We start from the raw sequence: 24,131 nt of genomic DNA on the forward strand, positions 1-24,131 counted from the left end.
TATACATGCCTGGTAGATAAGTATACAGCAAGGAGGAGAAAGTGCCTATGGCGAGGGAAGCAAAGGTGAGAGGGAAACTCCTCTCTTACAAGCTGAGAGTGGTTAATGTAACGAAATCTTGTAATGCTGAGTTGGTTCTGAATGTCATATACGTGGTAATGAATTTGTACTTGCAGTCAGACATTCGATTCCTGCAATGCTACTACAGTGCAAACAAAAATTCTAAAATATCATCACCAACGAGGCCATGAGCATGCAGGTCATTTCAATGAAGACCTTCCATCCCATGGCCCTCCGACTTACAAATTGTCTTTTAGCAGTAATACAAGCAAACTTTCATGATGGTTGCCTTTTTAGAGGCTTAGATGATGTGAAAAGGACAGTAACCGAAAGCAAATAATGTATCCAAAGTTTATTTTCAACACGGAAACAATACAAAAATAACACCAAAACTCACCACTTTGATATGGCAACAAAAACAACTCTGGAATCGGTTCTTTGTACATTTTGGCCAATGTAGGCACAAGTGTATAAAAAATAACATTCTTTTATGCGAAAAAAATAGGCTCTGCAATTTCTCACAACAAATGCCTAATATGGCCTTGGAGTGTGCACGCAGCAGCAAAGGACATTGCTTTTGCTTTGCCAACAGCGTTTTCAGAAACAACATATTCCAAGACATTCATATGGTCTGTTTGATATGAAAATATCACATTAACATTCACAGAACACTTCAAAACAAATTCGCTGAGGAGTTGTCGTCACCGGCCAATAATTGAGTGTCACGAGTGGTGGGACTAGCATACAAACACTCTACCTGCAAGAGCAGTCTCCACGTGCCAACTTACAATATGTAATGCACATTTATTGCAGCAATCCCAAATGGATCAAAGAACCAAATGCTTGACTCCGCATTGGAAATAGAAACCGCAATGTTAACAGTCACAAAACACCAGCCTTCCCTGAACCTAAATAAATGATGCACCACCCTAAAACTTGCCCTAAAAGCCAAGCTTTAAAAATGCTTGGCTAAAATATAGCATGGCTGCCTTTTTACCCGTGTTTTAATACCAATACTTAGTGGCTGCCCTACTTAGATTAAGAGCAACACCTTCACTTGTCAGAGCACACACACAAAAACAAAACGGACTGCAAATCGAAGCAATCACAAGTCACAGCACTGGCATATACTCAAATTGTAGGAACATAATTTTCTTCTTTTTAATTCTTGCACATCCAAGCATTTGTCTTTGCAAATGGCGTCACATTGCGCTACATGGGCAGTGATGAGAAACAAAAGCAACGTTATGCACAGGTCAACCACATGAAAATTGTGAAATCCCTTAAAAATACGAGCTCTGAAACAGGAGTTGAGCTTTTTACCACCTTCTCCTTTATGGAAAGAGCCGGGGTAACTATCTTACTGACAGAACAGTCAGAACAGTTGAAAATGCTGACTACAGTGCACTCCACTTATAATGATACCACATATAACGATATATAGGCTATAACGATGAGCCGACTTGAGAGTGCCAACTTATACATGTGGGCTACAAGAAAAAAAAAAAATATATAACGATCAAAATTTTGCCTTCTGAATGGCGTTTCCCATGCAGAATAATCGTGATATTTGCATTCCTAAGTTCCCGTTAAACGAACTATGCCGAGACGGGGCAATATGTTTCCCTACGCAAGTTCGTATTTGCTGACATTAGCCGCGCAATGCGTCCCACCCACGCACCGATTGAGAAAGCCACGGAGAGCATCACTAGTTGGTGCATCGTGCCACGAGATGGCGCCAGCCACCTCGCATCACCCACAATCGGGATACGTTTGAGAAGAGGGAAAAAAATTCTAGAAGCGAAGCGTAGCTTGCTCTTTGCCCCCTTTTCAGCAAGCGTGAAAATGCGCCGCAGAGGCGGCGGGGGACAGCCCGGTTGATAGAAGACTGTGCCGACAAAGCGGAATCTTGTATTGCTTTAGACAAAGCTGCAAATTTTGCAAGGCTCGAAGTACAAGAAGTACAAGCGAACATGAAGGCTGCAACCAGAGACCATGTTGATCAACGGAAAAGGCGGGCTTTGTGCACCAGAATGAAGCACCCCATGATAGTGAAACCAATACGGTGGACGCTGCTGACACTACCGTGCTCTGGGAGCTCGTCGCTACTGAGAGTGAAGCAGGTGGTGCTTCGATGGAGGAGTATCTGAGTGCAGATAGTGCTGCCTCATTATGTGAAGAGATCTCCGATCGGGTGATCGTTGTCGCGACAGATGGCAGTGTTGTGCGATGGGGGCGACGAGATCGACAATGACCCTTCTTTGACACTGACCCCGATGTTCACGCGAACTGCACTGTCATCGATCGACGCGCTCAATGAATTCATGCACGCAAAATTATTGCCACTAGTGTTCGCGCAGCAGCTGGACGTTGCAGTTGTGAACCCGAAACTCCCGCGAAAGCAAGTCTGGATTTCTGACTATTTCAGGGCATCGAACGTTTTATACGCTGTTTAGAGGAACAAGTAAACATATCGTTTTTCACAGTCTACCTTATACAACGTCCATTTTTTTACGCAAATGGTAAATTTGGTTTCGGAGCTACAAAGGTATGTTCGGCAGTTTTTTTTAAGGCAGTCCAGATATAGCGATGATCGGTTATAACGATAGGATCTTTTGTTCTTGATACTGTTATAAGTGGAATGCACTGCGTGGTCACACGTAGCACTAGTTACACATTAAGCACTAGCAACATATATAATTTAACCTTCCAGCTCTACTTTAATCAGTTTTATTATCATTAATAGTTGGTTTGCAGACCTGGGGAGGTCAACCTGATATGTTTTTTCTCAGGATCGTGCACAAATATAATGCTTCTAACTAGATTTTATTTTTTTGCACTATTTTAAAGGCATTTTTTTGGTTGGCCTTTCCTTCCGCAATCTTCACATGGTTATTTCTAATAATTGAATAAATCATGGTTGTGAATTCTTGCATGTCTTATGTCTCCGAGCGCTATTAACGCCCAAGTGCAAAAGACTACAAGCGAGACTGTCTTCGTGTTTACTGCTATGTTGCAGTGCTACTAACGCTCATAGCAAACTGGGAAATTCCTTGATTGCTAAAGGGTAAACCAATTCCAATGTCTTTTTTAATGCACTTCTCTGGAGGAACATGACAGATGACATGCATAAAACTCCTTCGTCCTAAGCCAGTTTTCCACACTGCATACACAACCTCGAAAAGCTTTATCAAAATGTAAAAGCAAACTATTTTCTCATAAAATGAAGGTACCATGGGACTGGTCAATGAAAAATAGTTAATGCGCTCTGAGATGTGCGTGTTTTAAGAATACTGCACATAATGACACACTGTTTAAGCAGTGCGCATGTGTACATTGTGTGTTTGTGTAAATTAATGTTCAGTGCATATGTGTGCAGTGCCATGTCATTGGGCTACATCCATCAACTCTCGAACTCTTAGAGGGTACTAAAATCAATGCCACCTGTTGGCAAAATGCCACTATGTTTTACAGGGCCAACTAAGTTAAATCACTAGTCAATTTGCTTGTGCATGTAGTCTACATAGAAAGAAAAAGAAGTGCGAACAGTTTTCTAAACTATTATGAAATTATGCACAAACTATCACAACAAGTATATAGTCTCAAGAGGTAATAACATAACAATGCAATGCAGCATTGACAGAAGCACCAAAAACAACCTTTCAGCAAATGATGAACACCATTCAATACGTCACAGCCTTATGTCCCATGAGGAACAAAGCTGAAAGCAAGCAATGACTTTGCAGAATGCAACAGAGACAACTGGCACAAGTGAATCAAATGTCAAGTTTCTCATGGCGGCAGCACAATTATAGACATTGCCATGCCCCCATCCACGAGTGCTTCGGAATGCTGCACATACTAAAGTTAAACAACAATAAACTCAACTCAAAGCACACGTGCTTGTGCCATGACACACACACAATATTTTGTAATGCAAGAGTGATGTTGGGACAAATCAAACAGCCTCGCAGCTCGTCAAGTGCTGCTGACTGAGGCTGGCTCCAGGCGGCAGAAACCAATTCGCAAATGCTGTTGGTGGTGCAAAAGGTGTAACATCTCTGCAACAGAGCTCCTTTAAAAGGACACTATGAGAAATATCAGGTTAAATCAAATCGATATATCACACCTTAGAAACTGCAAGTACGTCATTCTTACCATGAACAAAGGCTTGATAAAGAACAGGTGCAAAAAAGAAAGACAGCTAAGCAATGTCATCTTGAAATTGTAACACCGGCTCCTTCCTTCGCAGGGTTGCAGATTTCGGCAGCGTCTGCTTGGTGCTAGTCAAACCGTTCAACAATATAACTGAACCACATCGCGTTACATGAAAAAAGAACAAGAACGCAAATTCTGCCAACATTTTCTCCACAGAAACGTCGCTTAAACCAAGGAATCAGACTGATCTTATCGGAAGTGGCAGTTTGTGTGCACAATTCGAAAAGAAAAAAGTTTAGCTGCTCTCTGCCAATAATAAACCATTTCTCACCCTGAAGGAAGTGAAAAGCTTCAAAATAATAATCAACTAGTCTAAACCAACTATGTTTCTATTTAGTGTCCCTATAATTAAGCGGGCAAACAGTGGCATGTCCCTGCCCTACTTCAGAGTTCATTAAGAGTTCAAATAACCTTCTAGCTCCAGGCACTAGGCAGGAGTTCAAAAAAAAATTAAGAAAAAATGGAAGAAAAACAACAAAGAGGATGGGGCATTCGATGGGGCACCAACTCATGAGCTGCCCTTGGTAGCTTGCTGCTGCAGTCCATAGCGCAAACGCAGCAGGAAGTTATACAATGCCTGATGCCACAGGATGGGGTTGTCCAGGTAGGCTGGGTGCTTGCCGTGGGGTACTTCAACGGCCACACTGTTGGGCAGGAGGTTCAGCAGTGCCGAGCTCGTGCTCCGATCGTGCTCGCCAAACACCACCATCGTGGGCACCTGTGTGCCAACGAGATAATACGCTGTATGTTTACTTGATTTTAACACACGCTTTTCTGACATACCAAGAAATTATGAGTTCTTTAGATTCAAGCACAAAAAGCAAGACTACGATAGTGACAAGCTATTACCATTGGCTTTAGGAATTTTAGTCCCCTAATCTTAAGGTGGCGAATCGTACCAGAACTCTGGCTGGCACCGAACCTGAACCAATATTTTTGAAATGTGCCTGAACACAAACTGAACCTGAACAAACAAAAATAACGGTCACTCACGATTTGGCAAGAAACAGTTCGAATGTCTAGGGGTGCAAAGGGTGCTCAATAGATCTGCAAATCTTGGAGATAACTACTTCAGCTGGCAGACCCCATTAGCAGTTTGTTATGACTCCCAAGTTGCGTTACATGCAACAATAGGGATAGACAATGGATATGTACTGCTGGCTATAGTCAAACCCGACTATATAGAACTCGTTTACATCTAATTATCCCTTATATCAAACAATTTCTAATGACATAATGTTACCATGAGAATATATAGCAAAATATATGGCTACGTAAGAGAAAAATAGCACCCACTGCCGATATACGCATCTACAAACGGCACGAAACTGCCTCAGAAATTTGCTTTCCTGTACGGTGGCCGGGTGATTTGCCAACACTGACTCAGAAAGGTAGCTTAGCCTGACCGTGCCTGCACGGCTCTATCGTGCTGTGGGCGGCCAACCCCCTATAAAAGATTATCCTTGCCCGCCCTCAGAAGAATGCCCACTCACAAAAACCCTGCAAGTTTGAAGCTTGTGAAGATTTGCGTCGCCGTTCTGCTGTGTTGTTTTTCCACGCATTGCCTTTGCTTTTGTGTGATGGCAAGCGTGAAGCGGTGAAACCTGCCATTCACTGTTACGATAGCTTCCAGGCAACGAAGATATTTAAACAGAAGAAGATTCTGGACTATTTTACGTCACAGTACACTGAAGGCAAGTAATTTCGTGAACGAAGTGTTGTTACTAATGGTATGTGCTCTTATGTTGTCGATTCTTTATAACGGTTAGATCGAATGATGCCTAATATCGAACTGGTCGGTATTTTTTGCGAGTTTGATGTAACCGGATTTGACTGCATTGCTAATTCTGAGTTAAATAAAGGAGGAATACTATATATGTCTGTGGTTTAAAAAAGACAGAAAAATTATTTCATCTGTGCACGGTCGATCTACATCTGACAGTTGCATGTAGCTGCGTGTGCTGCGTGTGGCTTCCACAGTGGCGCAGCCAGAAATTTTGTTGGGGGGGGCTCACGTTACAACTTGGCCTCCTCCTTAAGAGGAAGCTTTAGCTCGGGTGCATCTAATAGTACATCTACAGCGGACAAAATTGATGCATTACAAATGAATTTCAAACAATTTAGTATTATCGAAATACGGCTTTTGCAGAACCCTTGTACACCACTAACCACTTGACGTAAGATACAAATTGAGATATCAAATTTGTCCTCTTTGACTCTTATAATAGATGCCGTTTGAAGAACCGCGATATCTGTTCTTGATGCAGAGCTATTAGTTTGTAAACGTTGTGCTTCTATTTTTCTCGTACTCTCACATTTTTCAAAATATATTAAACAAAATTCAGGGCCTAAATGGAAATTCCGCTTCCAACAGATACTACAATTTAACTTTCTCTCTCAAATGCAACAAATTTCATTAAAAGCGGTACAGGGGCTACCTCAGAAAAGCATTTCTGCATTTTACATGTATTTGAATAGGCCGCGTCGGAGTTGGGCTCGAGCTAAAGCTTCCTCTTAAAGAATTTGTCGAGGGATCAAATACATGAATAATAACTGCATTCCCATTGCCAAAGATGCTGCAAACGAATTCTTGAACGCTACACACTGTCAAAACAAGTCACATACGTATTTTTTCATAAAGAGATATACTCGAATGTGCCAGAAATTGTGCCCAAAATAACTGATATGAATGCTTCCATGTTTTTGTCTATTTAATAACTAAAGAAAATATAACACGATCTTTAGAACCATATCACTTCGAAACCAGCAAAGCAGTGAAAGCCACTGATATGAAAAATGTGAAGGCCATGAAATGAACAAGGTGAGGGCAAATATGTTAATGAGACTGTCATTCAAGAACCTTGTTTACATTTTTGTACATATGCAACGGCCTGTGAAAAATTTCAATGACGCTGTCATTTATTCCAATGTATTATGCAGGAGCAGCTGTCACTGGTCGTGTATAGTGAGTAATTGCACCAAAATTAATGTCCCAACAGAGAGCACCTAGATAAAGCCGTTCTGCAAAATATACGAAGGCGAGTCAAATGAAAGTGAGCCAATGCGAATATACGACAAACGGGGTACTTTATTTAATAGTAGTCTCCATGAGCGCTTAGACATTTGTCCCATTGGCTAACGAGTCGGGTGATTACCGTCTCGTAAAACTCCTTGAGTTGCTGCTTCAAAAAATCTGCAACTGACTCTTTCACGTCATCGTCCGACACGAATCTGTTTCCCTTGAGCTGTTTTCCTCATTTGTCCCAAAATGTGGAAGTCGCAAGGCGACAAGTCTCAGCTCTGTGGCGGATGTCGCAGCGTTTCCCACTTGAACTTTGCCAGTTTTGTATTAACCACATCAGCGGCTAGGGGATGGGCACTGTCCTGGAACAATTAAAAATTAAATTATGGGGTTTTACGTGCCAAAACCACTTTCTGATTATGAGGCATACCATAGTGGAGTACACTGGAAATTTCGGCCACCTGGGGTTCTTTAACGTTCACCTAAATCTAAGTACACGGGCGTTTTCGCATTTTGTCCCTATCAAAATGCGGCCGCCGTGGCCAGGATTCGATTCCGCAACCTCGTGCTCAGCAGCCCAACACCATAGCCCAGGTCATGGAACATGATGACCCCATTCGTCAATTTTCCACGCCGTTCGTTCTTGATTGCAACACGCAGCCGATCAAGCGTTTCACAATATCGGAAACGATTGATAGTCTCTCCGGCTTTGGCAAATTCTATCAGTAATGACCCCTGACGATCAAGAAAAAAAAGTCAACAACACCTTTCCGGCGGAAATGACAGCCTTTGCTTTCTTTGGGGGTTGTGAATTCGAATGTTTCCATTGTAAGATTTGCCGTCGTGTTTCAGGCAAATCACCCTCATTGTGATACCGGATCAGATGAGTCAAGGCAGCCAGAACCTTCTCGCAGTGGTTCAAAATCTTGGGCATCCATTGCGCACACAAGAGCCGATAACCAAGATGTTCATGAATTATGGTGTGAACTGAACCGTGACTGATGTTCACACGCTCTGCCAGTTAATCGATGTTTATCTTCCGTTATTGTCTCATCGGCTCATCAACCTTTGCAATTTTGTTGAGGGTGACTGCACAATGGCTTTGGCCCGGTCTTGAATCGTCTTTGGAACTTTCACGTCCTTTTTTAACCGTTTGCTCCAACGCTTCATAGTGGCCAATGAAATGCAATGTTCAATGTACATGGCAGCCATACGGCGACTAATTTCTTTTTGTGAAACACCTTCAGCTATCAAAATCCTCACGGTACCCCACTGCTCAACTACTGGAGTGTCCATTACGTCACGCAACTATGTTCAATCCAGTGTACGAGAGCATTAAAGAACATTTACACTCATACCTGCGTGTAACTTTTGTAAATGAGAGATGCCTGTGTGCTACGCGCATGCCTCGCAGATAATGAACCGAACCATTATTGCGCGGGGTGGTAGGCTCACTTTCATTTAAGTCGCCCTCGTTCATTAGAAATCCGAAGATACAATGGAATACACAAATGTTTGATAAAGGGCAAAATAGTGTCACTGGAAAGAAAGTTCACTGCATGTATACAAAAAATCTCGCAACAAAATATTTAAATATATGTATAAGTCTCCAATAAATCTACGTATCTAAGAAAAAGTCACTGCATATATATAATGCATCAAACAAGGCAAATAAACATGTTGCCCAATCACAGATTCACAGAGTCCTAGATCCCGCCCCCATTCCATCCACTCCCCCCGATGTATCGCGCAGAAAGGAAGGCGGTGCCCTTGCTCCGCGCTTTTGTACTTTGCGCACACATGACTGAGCCACCATCGTTGGCTCGCCCATTCCAGCCCCCCTCCTCGCCTTATGCTTTCAATCGCACATACAGCAGGTGGCGCGCGGTCACGACGTTATCGCCCTTAGATTTCATAAGAAACATGAGGGCGACGGCGACAGCAGGAATGTGCTTGGAGTGTTCATATAATTGCTATCACAATAATATTGCTGCAGGAAGAAAGCAGGCCCATGAGTGTAAAATAATGTATATTTACAACTGGCATATATGGCGTTCAGGCAACTGCCAGACTTCGTCTTCGTCTAGTCCAATTCAACTTCTTCGTTAATAATATAATATAACAATATAATAATAGTATCCGGCAACTGAAGCATGCCGTGGCCGATTACTTTCTGCAAAAGAAGTAACAAACTGTCACCATGGGTCAATTCGCTGCGTCGCAACAATGTATCTTTTTTTTTACATTTCTGGGGAGGGGGCACTGAAATGAAAAAAAAAAAAAAGCACTAAGGAGAGTATGTTGGCCACAATCCAAAGCCTACTTTGGGCACCTAATGTGGCTACCAAATGAATATCGAAGAAAACGTGAGATGCTTGGTCCACCAAGAACCATACGCATAGTGCTCGGTATCCTACGCCGGCGAGACAAGACTTTCTGGAGAAATAACGCTCAAGCGAACGCGTTGCAATCCGTCTAGTCTTCACAGTGATGGCGGTGAGCAACCATTGTTTCTTTTTCTCGCCATTCTCGCCAGAAATTTTGGATGCCAGAAGGCGTCCAAAACTCTTTCAGGCAAAAATCCATTCGACCAGAGAAAACCAAACGCGCACCGAAGTGCGCCGCGCGGTGGTCTGGGCAACGAAAAACGCATGCGCTCTGAAAAATGCATGTGCTTTGGCTGGCTCTGGCAGCCCGCGGGTAGGATAACGAGAATAAAAAAAATATAAGAGGCTCAATGTGTCCTCATGATTAAAAGTCAAAGTAGAAGAAATAAATAGGAACGTAGTTACAGTGGCTGGCGTTAGTGTTTTGACGTGGATGCTTTGGCGTAGGTGAAAAAAAAAATCTTGATATTTTTTATGCGACATGACGGCACAAATGAAACCCCACAACGCTTCATCTCATCGAACCTCGCTGCGTGTTTTGTCAACTTGTCGGATAGTGTGTCGATTTGGCTTGCCTCGTTGTATGTTCCGATCTAAGACTTTAGAAAAGTCAATGCATCTTTGGCGTCAAATGTTTATAACAACATTAAACCCATGAACTTCCGCAATTGAATATCTGAAGTACAACTTTGGAAATGTCAATGCACATTTTGCATCAAATGTTTCTGAGAACTTTACGCCCATAAAGTTTCGGAATTGAAATCCATGTGCTCCGTAGATTTCGCGGCCTCCGCGCGATTCCGCGATGAGCCTGCTCGCCGTCAAAACGTCCTTGAAACATTGTGCTAGGATGGAGCAGCTTGGCGTTATGCGACTCCCAGTGCACGGGCATTACCGCGAAATCCCGCCCGAATTCGCAATGTTCGCGGTGAAATGTCTTTTCAAGTGCGAAAAAGAGATTCTAGACAAAATCCAGAATGATTTCTGGCGACGGGGGTTGCTTTGGTTGACGGTGCATGGACAGCGCGAAACAATTAAAAAAAGAAATCCGAAAAAAAGAAATCCCGTGCCGACTGCTTACAGTTTCAATGTAAAAATATTTCAGTGCCGCAAACTTCAGAATAATGATAGTTATTCAGTTTTAGTGTCATAACAATGTGTAAGTACTACGAATTAATATTCCAAGATACAGTCGAACCTCGATATATCGAACAGCGCGGTGATCGCAAAATAGTTCGATATAGCCAGAATTCGAGATATAAAATCCTGTACAAAACGCGTAAAAAACTAGCACAAATCAATCAATGAACCAATCGTGGTGTGATACTCACAAGAAGCTTCAAACAAAATATTTATTTCGTTCGCTGAAAGTACTGAAGCAGCGTAGCCTGCTTCATATTGGCAACCGCGTGCTTGGCCACGGCGTCCTCAACATAGTCCAAACGGTCCACAAGAGGCAGTCCAGTGCCTTCTATTGCGCCACAGTAGCGGCGTACAACGGCCAAAGCAGCTACAGCCTCAGTTGTAGTCGGGAGCGGGGCAACATCAGCGCTTGCTGGATCAGCCTCGGCAGCGTCTTCGTTTGGCCGCTCAGCAGTCACTTCTGCCGCGATCTCCACGTCTGCTAACACCGCCACTGTTCCGGTGCTGCTGTCACCGCCAACGAAGTCCTCAATGCACATGCTGTGTGGCTCAGCACTGACAAAGCGCTGCAACTGGCTCCACGGCCACCTCAATCACGTGCGCACGGCGGCCGTGCTGGCTCCAAGCCGCCGCGTGTGTACGCCGCTACGTTCAAATGGCGCCCACAGCGCAACTGATGTGGGCAGCTGTCGTACGCAGCAGTCTGGAACGCCCATCGCGCCACCGCTATCTTCGAGAGTGTTGCGGGAAAACTCGCCTCCTGTCAACAAAGCACACTTGGTCTGGGGCGGCGGAGTTCGATATATCCCTTTTACATCCGGCCCCGTTTGCAATAAAAAAGTAAAAATGCATGCGATTTTCCACGTGATAGAGAAAGTGTTCAATATACACAATAATTCGATATATCCGTGTTCGATATATCGAGGTATGACTGTATGAGGATTCTTAGATTTATGCGGCAAACTGGGCGTGTTGGTACTGAGCTTGTCCTTGTCACATCAGTGTCCATTCTTTTTTTTGTGTGTGTGCCGATGCCTTTTACGATTTCCATGTATCATTTATGGCAGCTGGAACAGCAAGCTTGCAGACAACAAAGCGCAGGAAACAGACGCCGCGGCACATGGGTTTGGAAAATCCGAGACGATGCCGTAGAAAAAAACGCCCGAAGGCTTTATTTTTTTTCTTGTGCGGTGACAATGGCGTATCGGGTTTCGTGAGTGCATCTCCACCCAAACAAGTGTCCCCAAGCAATAGAGGGGCGTCTTGTTTCTTCTTTTGCCCTTATATCTGCGCATGCTTCTTCTTCCGCGCTTTCTGCGGCAATACCAGCTATGCGTTTGCAGTGGGCCACACTATATAAGGTGTTGTTGTGGTGATTGGTAGCAGAATCTATGGAAAATAGCGATAGAGCGGGCAGAGCGCCAACAGCGATGTTTTCATGGATAGCACATACGGCAACAACTGATAAACTGATGGGTTGATAGGCGAAATGGTTAATTTTAGGGCTTTCAATATAACGGCCTTTCGGAATAACAAACACTTTGCTGCAGTCAGCTGACGTTCATTATATTGAGATTTTACTGTATACTGGCTCTATGGGGTACACGGCTGTACTGCGAAAGTATCCAAAAAATTGCTCGTTGACTGCATAACTACAAAAACACAACTGACGACCACAGCCTGCAAGCCACAGTCACACACCTTGATGCAGCTCAGGTTGGGAACCTGCTTGGGCAGGTGGACTTGGAGCGGTGGGTACACATGGGACACGGCCACTGGGGCCTCCTCAGTGTTGCACTGCACCTGCTCCAGCACATTCCAGCCAACGGGGGCCACAGGAACATAGCCAGCCATCTGTTGCCAATGCTTGACCAGGAATGGCAGGCTCAGCTGGCCACTCAGGCTGGGGCTCACAATCACTGGGTTATTAAGATGAAGGGCAGCCAAAAGGTGCAGCACGAATGCTGCCTTGTCGGAGATTGTGCCAGGTGGAGATTTGCCAAACCCTGTCAAGGACAGTACAGTAGGAGAGCATCGGAAACAGTGAGTTAAAATGCATTCATTTTTTTTCCTTTTATCCACAGGTATACCATGACATCACTAACAAATTCACAGTCTATGACACTACAGGCCTGTTTCATGCCATTTCCCTCACTGCGTACACATTTCACAAGGACCAGTGTGACAGTTTACATTCTTGAACAGTATGTGGTTTCCATCTGGTTGTACGAAATTGACAAATGTGTGCCTCATGTTGGCTGGTTGGCAATGCTATTGTGAAAACATGGGCTATGAGCATTCACTCAAGATTAAGTGCTTTCATGATGAGTTACTGCATGGTATATTAGCCTTTGGTCACACAACTGAAATACATGTTGGCATTCAAGAAAGCTCGCCAAAGGTTACAATGGCAGGGCTCAATGAATTTGTTCTGCTCCCTAATATCCTACCTTGTAACTTCCCTGCCCAAAGACTTAGCAACAGAAGTGCAAGCGGAATCTAAAACGACAACGATACAGCAACCTTCCAGAATCTACAAATCTGTGTGGTGACTACTTACACTACCCACAGCAGTGTCGGAGCACAATCCACCTTGAAACCTATGTCCAGCCAATAAGGAAAAGCTCTGACTGACTTATTCACGGTGTTTGATATTGTGACGCGCAAGGGCTGGGGCAAGCGAGCCCAAGACCCGCGACGAAGAGCCATGGTTCTCGGAGGCCAGGTGCGGGATCAACAGTAGTTGATTGAGCGGTGAAGAGGTGGCGTGAGTGTGGGGAAGTCAGCGGCGCGAGCGTGCGAGTGTGTGGGGAGACAGTGGCGAACGGGAGAACTCGGTGCTTGTGTGGTGTGGAAGGTGGGCGTTCGGGAAATAAAGCGGAAGTTCGGGACAATGTATGGCGTGTCATCGATCGTGACAATACAAGACAGATTATGAGGTACACTGTATTAATTTTGACTGCCTGGTATTCTTTGAGGGACACTAATTGAAAATATCAAGACAAACTTGAAAGACCAGACTCTACAGGAGTATTAACTTGGGCTAGTTGAGTGAACATAGAGATTGTGAAAAAGTAGCACAGATAACAGGATTATGGGAAGACAACAACAGGACCCGTGTTGTTGTCTCCCCATAGTCCTGTTGTCTTTGCTGTTCTTTCAGAATGCCGGTAAAAGACTAGGCTTCTGTAATAACGAATTTGCCAGAAAACAGAGCTTCTGTAAGCGAAAAAACAATAAAAGTAGAAAACCTGAGTGGCAGCACCTATTTTGGACTATCTCTCATGTGATGTCAGCACTGGCTGATTCACCGAAAATGTCAGAGAGGAAGGTTTAGATTACATGAACTCGTTTGTCCTTGTTTGGGACGATTCAAATTTAGGAGCAGCAGCGGGATCCACGGTGGCAGTTTTCTACACAACAAAGTCACATATTGGCACACAGAAAATGATGATAGACTTCTAGATGAATAATCTTTTTACATAACTCAGATCAATATTTTCCTTTAGTGTCCCTTTCACATGCACCCAATGCTCAGTATGCAAGTGCTTTTGCATTCCGTTCCCATGAGAATTAACACATAACTTAACACATAACACACAACTACGTGCTCGGCAGCAGAGCACCATAGCCAAATAGCAACTGCAGTGCGTGAGGAAAGGCTGTAAATTACAAAGTGAAGGCTCCAAACCGATTCCAACCCACTGCAGCTTATCGGCTAGGCATTTATGCACAAGGCCCACCTCAAAAGCAACTGCTCGTACTAGAAATCAACCACAAACATCACATTCTGCACAGTAATGCAGCAGCAAGAGCTCCGTATGAGAAAAGCACATATGTGACATTAACAAGAGAAATGACGGGGGGGGGGGGGGGGGAGAGAAATACACGAGAAAGTCACGCCACATGCATCACTCACCGGGCATGTCAATGGCAACAACTCGATATCCCATCAAGCTCAGACTGCCTAAGGTTCCGAGGGTGTACCAAGTTTCAGATTTGAAGGCAGCACCATGCAGCAACAGCACGGAGATGTCGGTGTACGCACCCTTGGGATTCACTTCCTGGTAATACACTGTGAGGCCCTGTAGAGAAGCAAGCAGCATTCCAATAAAAAATGCCTCCACCCAATTCTTCCCAAACACGTGCCGTCAGGTGGTCTCTTCAATATTTTATTTCATTGCGAAAAAAGAAGCACAACAGCAACGCAGACAAACATACAACACAGCACAGAGCAACTTAGACAGCAGACTGTATGTCGAGAGAACTGAGGGGGTCTTGCCCACTGTGCGCCAATGAAGCTTTTCTGAAGCTTCCAATCAGTTGGTGTCACACGAAGGATGACTGAAGGAGCCTTTGTTCGCATATATTCACACAACCCGTAGATCTCGCTGCACTGCATGGAATTGGTGAGCGTATGTGGCGAGCAGGAGAGTGTGCCAGAGGCGAGGGTAGCAGAGGCGAGCCAAAGACTGCTGCGGCTGCATAGTCGTTCGTTAAATGCCTGTAACTCTGATATTACTGCACCATTTAAAACAAATTGTTCGACTATATGTTCATTGTAGACTGGTACACATCAGCCACTAGGTAACTCATTTTTGAGCTCAGGGTTGTTTATAGGGGCCCTATGAGGGGTCACTAAAGAGCAACACTTTAGTTAGACTTCATTTGCATTCATTCATTTGATCCATCCACTTCATTTGACCCCATTTGCATTCATTTGTTAGGAATGGTCAATAACTGAAGGAGAAAATGAGGGAAAGCTTCCCTCTCTTGGGTTTCGAGCCAGAACCTCAGCAACAGTATGTCACCATTGCATTCACAGGTGTCAGAGTAAATATGCTCTGACAATACACACTGAACCTGTTTTGGCACAGGAAAGTTTCTTGAAACCTGCTAGTTTGAGTCTTTTCTTCCTTTAGCGTGCAATGTAGTGCTTCTTTACTGACAGAGGGTCGGCCAAACATGAGTAGACACTGTCTAAACTTATGATGTCACAGCAAGCTGCTGCAGGGCCTTTTAGATGACGTTGCCAGCTGCCTTTCATTCTTGTGCACTTCCCAACTGACCAAGCTTTCTATTGTGATCAGCAGCTTTGCTATTGAAAAGGCATAATTTTCTACTAAAGCTTAGGTGTCACTTTAAATGTGAAATTAAGTTTGCTTTGCAACCTAAGTTCAATGCTCTTAATGTTGCCTCAGTGTGCTGCTTGGTTTATCAGAGCAAAATATTTCTATCATCACACATAAGCCCATATCCTTGTAGCAAAGTACAAACAGATATATCGGTGGGACGATTCGGAAGCTGTTTTTTTTTATCAAATACGGCATTTATCTGCAAAATGTAATAATCAAATCAAGACAGTTAATCCACATCAAGTCAACCACAGAGAAAATCTGCACAAGTTTCGAGGGTACAAACTTAGACCAGCTCTTTCTTTTATATGCTGTGCCACACAGCAAAATTTTTAACATCTTTATTTTTTCAACAAAACTGCGGTGCTAAGAACACTTCTGATCAAATTTCATAGAAGAGGCAGATATCAGAATTTGCACAATACGTAGCTGCCAATAATATTAACAATTTTAGCAGGCATTGTTGTAATACAAAAGTGATGTCTATCAGTACTAAAAGCATGACTTCTTGCTATAAGCATTCTGCCTATTCCCAATTTTGAGAAGTGCACACAAGATTGTGCCGTGAAATGTTCCTGTACCAGCTAACTTTCTGTGCTGCATCTTTTCAGAGTTTGCAGTTTCCCAAGGAGCTAAAAAAGAATGCATGGATATAAAATCACCATTGCCACTCTGCTTTCCTGCGTGCCTTTGTTGAATATTTTGACAGTTGCAAGCTGCTTTAAAGTGTGAAAAGCTCATTGAGGAACTGCACTAGCAGCATATGCCTGTAATCTATCTTTAGATCTTGTGCACACCTGCAAGCTCAGCATTGAAGCAGCCCCAAGGCAGTGCACAAGGTGATAATAGTTTTGCCACACACAGTCTCTGAAAATTAACAGCTATGTACTAGTATACAATAAAGCACCCTGAATGCGCAACTTCCAGGCCCACTCACGTCAACGACGACGGTCGCCTCCGATGGCTTGACTTGACTGGCTCCACTGCTGATACTCGCTGGTACATCGAGCTGCTTGTAGTTGAACGAGCGCCAAGGGGTTTTGACGTCGGCAGAGGACGGCAGGTCGCAGTCTCCACTCGGGGTGACGATGCCTTTCCCCTTTGGTGAGCCAACAGTTGTATGCCCTTCTTCTGGCAAGCCGACGAAAATTCCGTAAAGAAAAATGCCAAATAAAAGAAATACCCCCACAAGGATCTGACGACCTAGCAGGAGCAGGGAAGACGACACAGGGAGGAAGAACAGCTTGTTGCGTGCATGCTTCACGTCAGTCTACAGACAAAGGACAAAACCAACACTGACAGTGAAACGAATTTTGGCAGTCTAGAGCAGTGTGAAGTGTATAAGAAGGCAGATGTACCACGAGCATAAAGGGACACTAAAGACAAACAATGAAACAACGTGCACCAGTACTACTATACCCTAAGTAGCAGGTATATTATTAACGGATTATGAGTTCAGTGCTATCCAGGCACGTACCCAGGAGTTTTTTTCGGGGGGGGGGGGGCATCAACATCATCATCGTCGTCGTCATCATCATCATCAGCCTGCTTTTTGTCCACTGCAGGACGAAGGCTTCTCCCTGCGATCTCCAATTACCCCTGTCCTGCGCCAACCGATTCCAACTAGCGCCCTCGAATTTCCTGATTTCATCGCTCCACCTAGTGTTTCGTCGTCCTCGATTGCGTTTCCGTTCTCTTGGTACCCATTCTGTAACCCTAATGGTCCAACGGTTATCTAACCGGCGCATTACATGACCTGCCCAGCTACATTTTTTCCTCTTGATGTCAATTAGAATATCGTCTATACCCATTCGCTCTCTGATCCAAACCACTCTCTTTCTCTCTTAACGTTATGCCTAGCAATCTTCGTTCGATCGCTCTTTGCGTGGTCCTTAACTTGCTCTCAAGTCTCTGCCCCATATGCACTGGCAAAATGCACTGGGAAATGCACTGGCAAATGCATTGGCACTGGACATATTGCACTGGCAAAATGCACTGATTGCACACCTTACTTTTCAATAATAATGGTAAGCTTCCAGTCAGGAGCTGGAAATGTCTGCCGTATGCGATCCAATCTATTTTTATTCTTCTGTGAATTTCCTTCTCATGATCAGGGTTCCTCTGATTAATTGACCTAGGTAAACGTACTCCTTCACAGTCTCCAGTGGCCGACTGGCCATCCTGATCTCTTGTTCCTTTGCCCAGCTATTTACCATTATCTTCAACTTCTGCATAATAATATTCAACCCCACTCTTACACTCTCTCTGTTAAGGTCTCCAATCATTTGTTGTAACTCGTCTGCATTGTTGTTGAATAGAACAATGTCATCGGCAAACCGAAGGTTGCTCAGATATTTGCCGTCAATCTTTACTCCTAAGCCTTCCCGGTTTAATAGCTTGAATTTTTCTAAGCACACAGAAAATAGCTTTGGATAAATTGTGTCTCCCTGTCTGACCCCTTTCTCTATAGGTATCTCCCTGCTTTTCTTGTGTAGAATTAAGGTAGCTGTAGAACCTCTGTAGATATTCTAATGCGAAGGACGAGTCAGTAAGACGAGAAACTATTTACAGGTTATATTTACAACAACGGTTGCAGCGCTGACCGGTTAGATTGACAGCGCGAGCCCAGTTCGTTCTTCCTCCTATTTTCTGGAGTGATGGCGCCTACGTGCCTCGTTCAAACAAACAAATACCTCACGCATGTAGCAATATTTTCGAAGCTTTTTGCGTAAGCGTTCTGTGCTCCTTGATTATGTAGTGCCTCTATGATTGCTGGCATCTCTACTGAATCAAATGCCTTTTCGTAATCTATATAAGCCACATAGAGAGGATTATTGTACTCTGCAGATTTCGCTATAACCTGATTGATGACATGGATGTGATCCATTGTAAAGTATCTTTTCCTGAAGCCAGCCTGTTCTCTTGGTTGACAGAATCCAGTGTTAACCTTATTCTATTGGAGACTATTTTGGTAAATATTTTATATAATACTTGGAGCAAGCTAATGGTCCCACGATTGTTCAATTCTTTAACGTCTCCTTTTTTTATGGATTAGTATAATGTCTGCATTCTTCCAGTTTTCTGGGACCCTTGCAGTCGATAGACACTTCGTATAAAGAGCCGCCAGCTTTCCTAGCATTATGTCTCCTCCATCTTTGATTAAATCGACTGTTATTCCACCTTATCCTCCCGCTCTTCGTTTCATGTCTTGCAGGGCCCTTCTGATCTCATCGCTAGTTATGGGAGAGTTTCTGTACCCTGTTCATTACTGTTTCTAAGTGAACTATCGTGACTCCTCTGTGTACTGTATACAGGTCAGCTTGGAATTTTTCCGCTGCTTTTACTATATCTTCGAGATTGCTTATGATATTATCCTTCTTATCTTTTAGTGCATACATCATGGTTTGTCCTATGCCAGGTTTCTTTTTTACTGATTTCAGGCTGCGTTCATTTTTTTACGGCTTCTTCATTCTTTCTCATGTTATAGTTTCGAATATCAGTTATTTTCGCCTTGTGGATCAGTTTTGAGTTCCGCGAATTGCGTAACGCTGTGCGGCCGGCAGTCCCATACAACCGCGTAGAGCGCAGGACTCTGCGATTGTAGACGTACTGCGCTCACAGAGAAAGGTTAGAAAAACACCCACATAAGCACAGAAGAGAAGTGGCTACGTGAGGCGGTTCGACCGATAACTGTAGAAGCGTCATTCAAAGCAAGTAATTATTCTACCACTTCCGGCGGCGTTTTCTCTACTTCCTTTTTAAATAAAAAGATGTTGATCCATAAATATTCTCATAACGGTTAACATTTTTATTATTCGCTTTTGCTTGCAGTTTGGTTGTTGCGTTGGCTCTCTCCCTAAGTAGATCGCTTAATTTCTCAACTTGCGATTTTTGTTTCTGCATGCAGTTTCCAATTTTGCACGATAAGTGCTATACAATTAAGGAAAAACAGACGGGGTAACGGGCGACAGTCATCTTGCTTATGGGTTTAAGGGTTATTGCAGGGTTTCATGATGGACGCTCTTTCACATTTTATTTCCCACCTTATCTAACCCATATCACGTGTATATGGTTCCGGGCATCTGCCAGCGTCGCGGCGAGCCGTAACTCAAGGAAATAATGAAGCAAAGGGAAAAGTTAAACGCAATTGGTGTTTTCTCCGGCCGCAACTCGTTCCATGAGATTACAGACCAGCTGAGTAACAGCCGCATCCCTCTCCTGGTCCCAGGATCAGCCTAAACAAAGAAGGTTGAACTAACAAAAGCAACAGCTATGCGCGTGACGGTTGAATAGATGGTGACAACTGAACGCATCTCGAGTTAATCGCGCGGGTGCGGAATCTATGAGAAAACTGTCCTTCACATTACAAGAGATGCCGATAACTACCGCCATCTAAAAGGAGTGAAAAAGGCAGCATAAGGCTGACCGATGAACAGCTGCCAAGTCTCAACATTAATCTGGCGGCGCTTTAGGAATGTGTGAGGAGTGGTGGCGTGGGTGGGGTATGCCACATGATTTCGGGGGGGGGCCTGGGCCCCCCCGGGCCCCCCCCCCCTGGGTACGTGCCTGGTGCTATCACACTGCTATAAACAAACAAGGATACTCATCAGGAGGGTGGAAGGGGCAAAACCCTTCGACACAATACCCAATGTTATAAAGCTAACAAGCAGCCCCAATGAGGGGAGAGTGGCTCTGCCCTTTCTTCTATGCCTATGACTACACTACTCTTACTCGAGCAGAACTTGTACCTCAAGCGTTCTCAAGTTGTGCACCAATCTTCTCGACTATAGGGGCTAAAGCATGGCATAAGCAGTGTCGTTGTCAGACATCACAAATTTCATCCTTGTTTCATAAATCTGTGGCCCTTTACATGCAAATTCTGCCAACAAGTGACAGTTTTACATGTGGCAAGTGTCAACACTGCGGTATAAGGGTTATAAACAGGGATAAGGTGCCTCAGAAAGCCGGCCAACATTTTGGTAGGAGATAGATCCTCCTATCGAAACGTTGGCCAGCCTTTCTGAGGCAGCTATCCCTGTTTATAACCTTTATACCACAGTATGCTATTCCATCTGTCAGCCCCTTTCTTGATTAAGTGTCAACACTGTCACTCGCCAACTCCATGTTTTGTTCAGGTTCTACAAAAGCCAACTGTAAAGTACAGGTTCAAAGCAACAGTGTGAACTGCCACGGCCAAGTCCATGACACATAACCTTTACTCGGAGAATTCATGCCAATCTATTACAGTGTTGCTTCGAATTAGTCATGTGTTGTAGAACTCTAGTGACCAGTTCCTCTGTGTGCATGTCAAAGGTCAGTGGACCTTTATTTTCTCAGGCATCACAAGGGGTTTTTGGTGCTCCAACAATGGAACAGAAGAGCCTTCTGTTACAAAAGCTGGGCTTGTAGGGTAGACATAATGTAAGCAACCCTTTAGCTCGATTCTATTGCTTTCTTATAAGCCACCACTTATGGATGGCCGATCCCAATGATATTGTAGGTGGAGAGCAGCTCAATTGAATCGCTGACAAAGCACAAAAAGGAATAGCATCGGAATAGAATCATTCCATTATTCAAGCAGTGAACATTTAAAAGATCAGCAATAACTCCTCTGCCAAAGTCTCAGTGCAGCTCTTAAGACAATGCTACCACATTGTGGTTTATTTAGAAGCATTTGCAGTGTCAAAAATGTGGGAGGTAATATTCCAACCATTCAAAAAAGAGGTCTTGCATGGCTGACCATTTAGAGCTAATGATTTCAAATGGATGCAACTTCTATTATAGAGGACTGTTTGAATGAATACTTGACTGGTCGAAATTACCTATGAGTGGACAGCTGAGAGAATCGCACTGTAGGACAAGCCCTACTAGAAGTGCACTCTAGTTTTGTGCTCAACAGAGGTTGACATGCTTGATGCTGCGAAGCAGTGCAATAGGGGCTGATGGTATAGTTCTTCAAAAGCTGAAAAATTACCCACAAGTGCCTATAGGGGGCACAAAACGACAAAAGAAAAACAAAATGTGCGTGTGTGTTAGGGGGGGGTGGGAGTGAGGGGAATAGGTACTAAATCCAGCCACTGCCATGTTTAGTGCTCTTCCGACGAACATGTCCCCTTCGCTTTCACTTCACACGATCAGTATACGACGACGTTGGTGGTGATTAACGCTGATGGCTTCACAAACACCAGATAATGTTGTCGAACCACAGGAGTGCAGAGAGCAAATAGTAAACAAGACGCTCTGCTGCGCCGCGTGACCTAGGCTGAAGGGACGAGATAAGCCGACTTCGCCAAAACAGGGCGTTTAGTAACAGTCGCAGAAAAAACAACACAGTATACCACATCCCTTCTCCGCGAGAACGAGCGCCTCTGACTGACTGCGACCGACTGCTTGTTCCACAGCATTAACAGCCAATATGCCGAACATAGAAACTGTTGAAAAGGGAGTAATTTTGAAAGAAATGGAGCTCTAGCGCACCTGTTGCGAAAGTGCAAATGTCACTACAACGTGTAAACGAGTAGGAACAAGGCCACCTGTAGCTGTAGCACTGTTACGCAAGGCTCACTCGGCAAGGCAACTCAAGTTAGCGCTTGAAAGCACAATACACGCAAAAGAGATCGCAGTAAAAAAGAAAATAAAAGCTTAGCGGAAGAGGGTGTCAATTTCTAACAGAGCTTCATATTTGCCGTCAGACCCAAACTACACAAATGAAAAATTACCTGACGCCATGTTTTTCTTTCTCGGCGAGTGTAGCCGCTGCAGAAACGCTCCTTTGATTATCGCATACAATTAAGAGATAAGTACGAACGAGAAAATGTTGACACGTCAATTATGCCAAGGTAGGCAAGTTCGATGAGCCAGAGCTCAGGAAGCTCAAGACTCTCCACAGCTGCTAGTACCAAAATGAGCAAAATTACAAGCAGAACCAGCCGGCAACGGAGATACGGATTGACTTGGATGCAAACGAACGGCTGTGGGTACGGAAGCAACACGTCTGAAGCATGAACTGCTGTCAAATACTCGTGAACCGAGTAGGAAGCGGCAGCAAGTAACTGGTGTTTCTGCCGCGGCAAATTCAAATTGAGTACGCAAATGAGTACCCACCAGCAAGAATACCTTGTTGGTGTGTACTCATTTCCACCTAATTCACATTAGGTGGAAATGAGGGTCATGTTAAAGGTGATATAAAGCCAAAGTGTGTTGCTTAACATAAGGATTTTTACTTACGAGGGTTGGTTCAGAAATAAGGTTCCCGTAAATTTTAGAAATAGACAACATTGCTCATTCTCATTAAAATTTACATCATTGGAAGGATGAAACTTTTCTCTATTTTTCTACATAATCGCCATATTTTTCTACGTATTTTTGTAGACAGTGCTTCAATTTCTGTATCCCAATGTCGTAGAACTCCGCCGCCAACCCGTTGAGGAGGCGTTTCATTTCTCCTCTAACTTCATCATCGCTCCGGTAGCGTTGGCCGCTCAAATATTCCTTTAACTTGGGGAACGAGTGATAATCACTAGGCGCGAGGTCCGCACTGTACGGTGGGTGGGGCATGACAGTCCACCCAAGGTTTGTCAAAAGTTGCTGGGTTTGACGGGACACGTACGTGAGGTCGGGCGATGTCGTGAAGCAGCGTTACCCCGGCTGCCACTCGTCTCGCCGGCGGTTCTGGATAGCTCGCCCGAGTTTTCTTATTGTTGCACAATAACTGTCTGAGTTGATTGTTGGCCCACGTTCCATAAGATCGATCAGTAGTATCGCCTTACGATCCCAAAAACACTGGCTATGACTTTGCCAGCAGAAGGAGAATTGAACTTCTTCGCGACTGGTGACTCTGGGTGACGCCACTGCAGTTTGGATTTTGTTTCGTTTCGGGAGTGAAATGAAACACCCACGTTTCGTATCCCTTAACAATGGAGTCCAACAATCCTTCCTTATCTTCTTGACACTTTTGAAGAAACTTGCGAGCATAGTCAAGGCGTTTCTCCTTGTGGTACGATGTGAATAGCCGCGGTACCGATCGAGCCCAGCACTTGTGATACGGGTGGCAGCGCAGTCACGTGGTATTCTCCACATTTCGCGGGGTTCATTTACCAGTCGAAAAAAAAAAAACATTACGCGATTATTACGTCGCTGAAAATACCGCAGTTAATGTCCCTTGGC

General features: G+C 44.1%; 1 protein-coding gene across 2 annotated transcripts; it reads right to left on the bottom strand.

Moving 5' to 3' along the window:
• Nucleotides 1–397: 397 nt before the first annotated feature.
• Nucleotides 398–22,915, bottom strand: LOC135906858 (putative protein-lysine deacylase ABHD14B). Of its 2 annotated transcripts, none has more exons than XM_065438471.2 (5): nt 22,685–22,915; nt 16,903–17,168; nt 14,750–14,915; nt 12,532–12,836; nt 398–4,996 (listed from the first exon to the last, which is right to left on the bottom strand). In XM_065438471.2, exons 1-5 carry the CDS (start codon nt 22,692–22,694, stop codon nt 4,787–4,789), a joined length of 957 nt encoding a protein of 318 aa, XP_065294543.2. In that variant the 5' UTR covers nt 22,695–22,915; the 3' UTR covers nt 398–4,786. The 2 variants fall into 2 exon arrangements, with proteins under 2 accessions (XP_065294543.2, XP_065294544.2); XM_065438472.2 differs by having other exon boundaries at nt 16,903–17,096; nt 22,685–22,913.
• Between the last annotated feature and the right edge of the window lie 1,216 nt (nt 22,916–24,131).

The sequence above is a fragment of the Dermacentor albipictus genome, chromosome 5, assembly GCF_038994185.2.
Source record: "Dermacentor albipictus isolate Rhodes 1998 colony chromosome 5, USDA_Dalb.pri_finalv2, whole genome shotgun sequence".
Taxonomy (NCBI): domain Eukaryota; kingdom Metazoa; phylum Arthropoda; class Arachnida; order Ixodida; family Ixodidae; genus Dermacentor; species Dermacentor albipictus.

What these genes read in the sequence shown, in the direction of transcription:
- LOC135906858 (XM_065438471.2), bottom strand. An exon ending in TGTTGCCATTGACATGCCCG is followed by an intron (nt 12,837 to 14,749) that starts GTGAGTGATGCA and finishes TGTCCTTGACAG; the next exon opens with GGTTTGGCAAATCTCCACCT. An exon ending in CCAACCTGAGCTGCATCAAG is followed by an intron (nt 4,997 to 12,531) that starts GTGTGTGACTGT and finishes GTTGGCACACAG; the next exon opens with GTGCCCACGATGGTGGTGTT.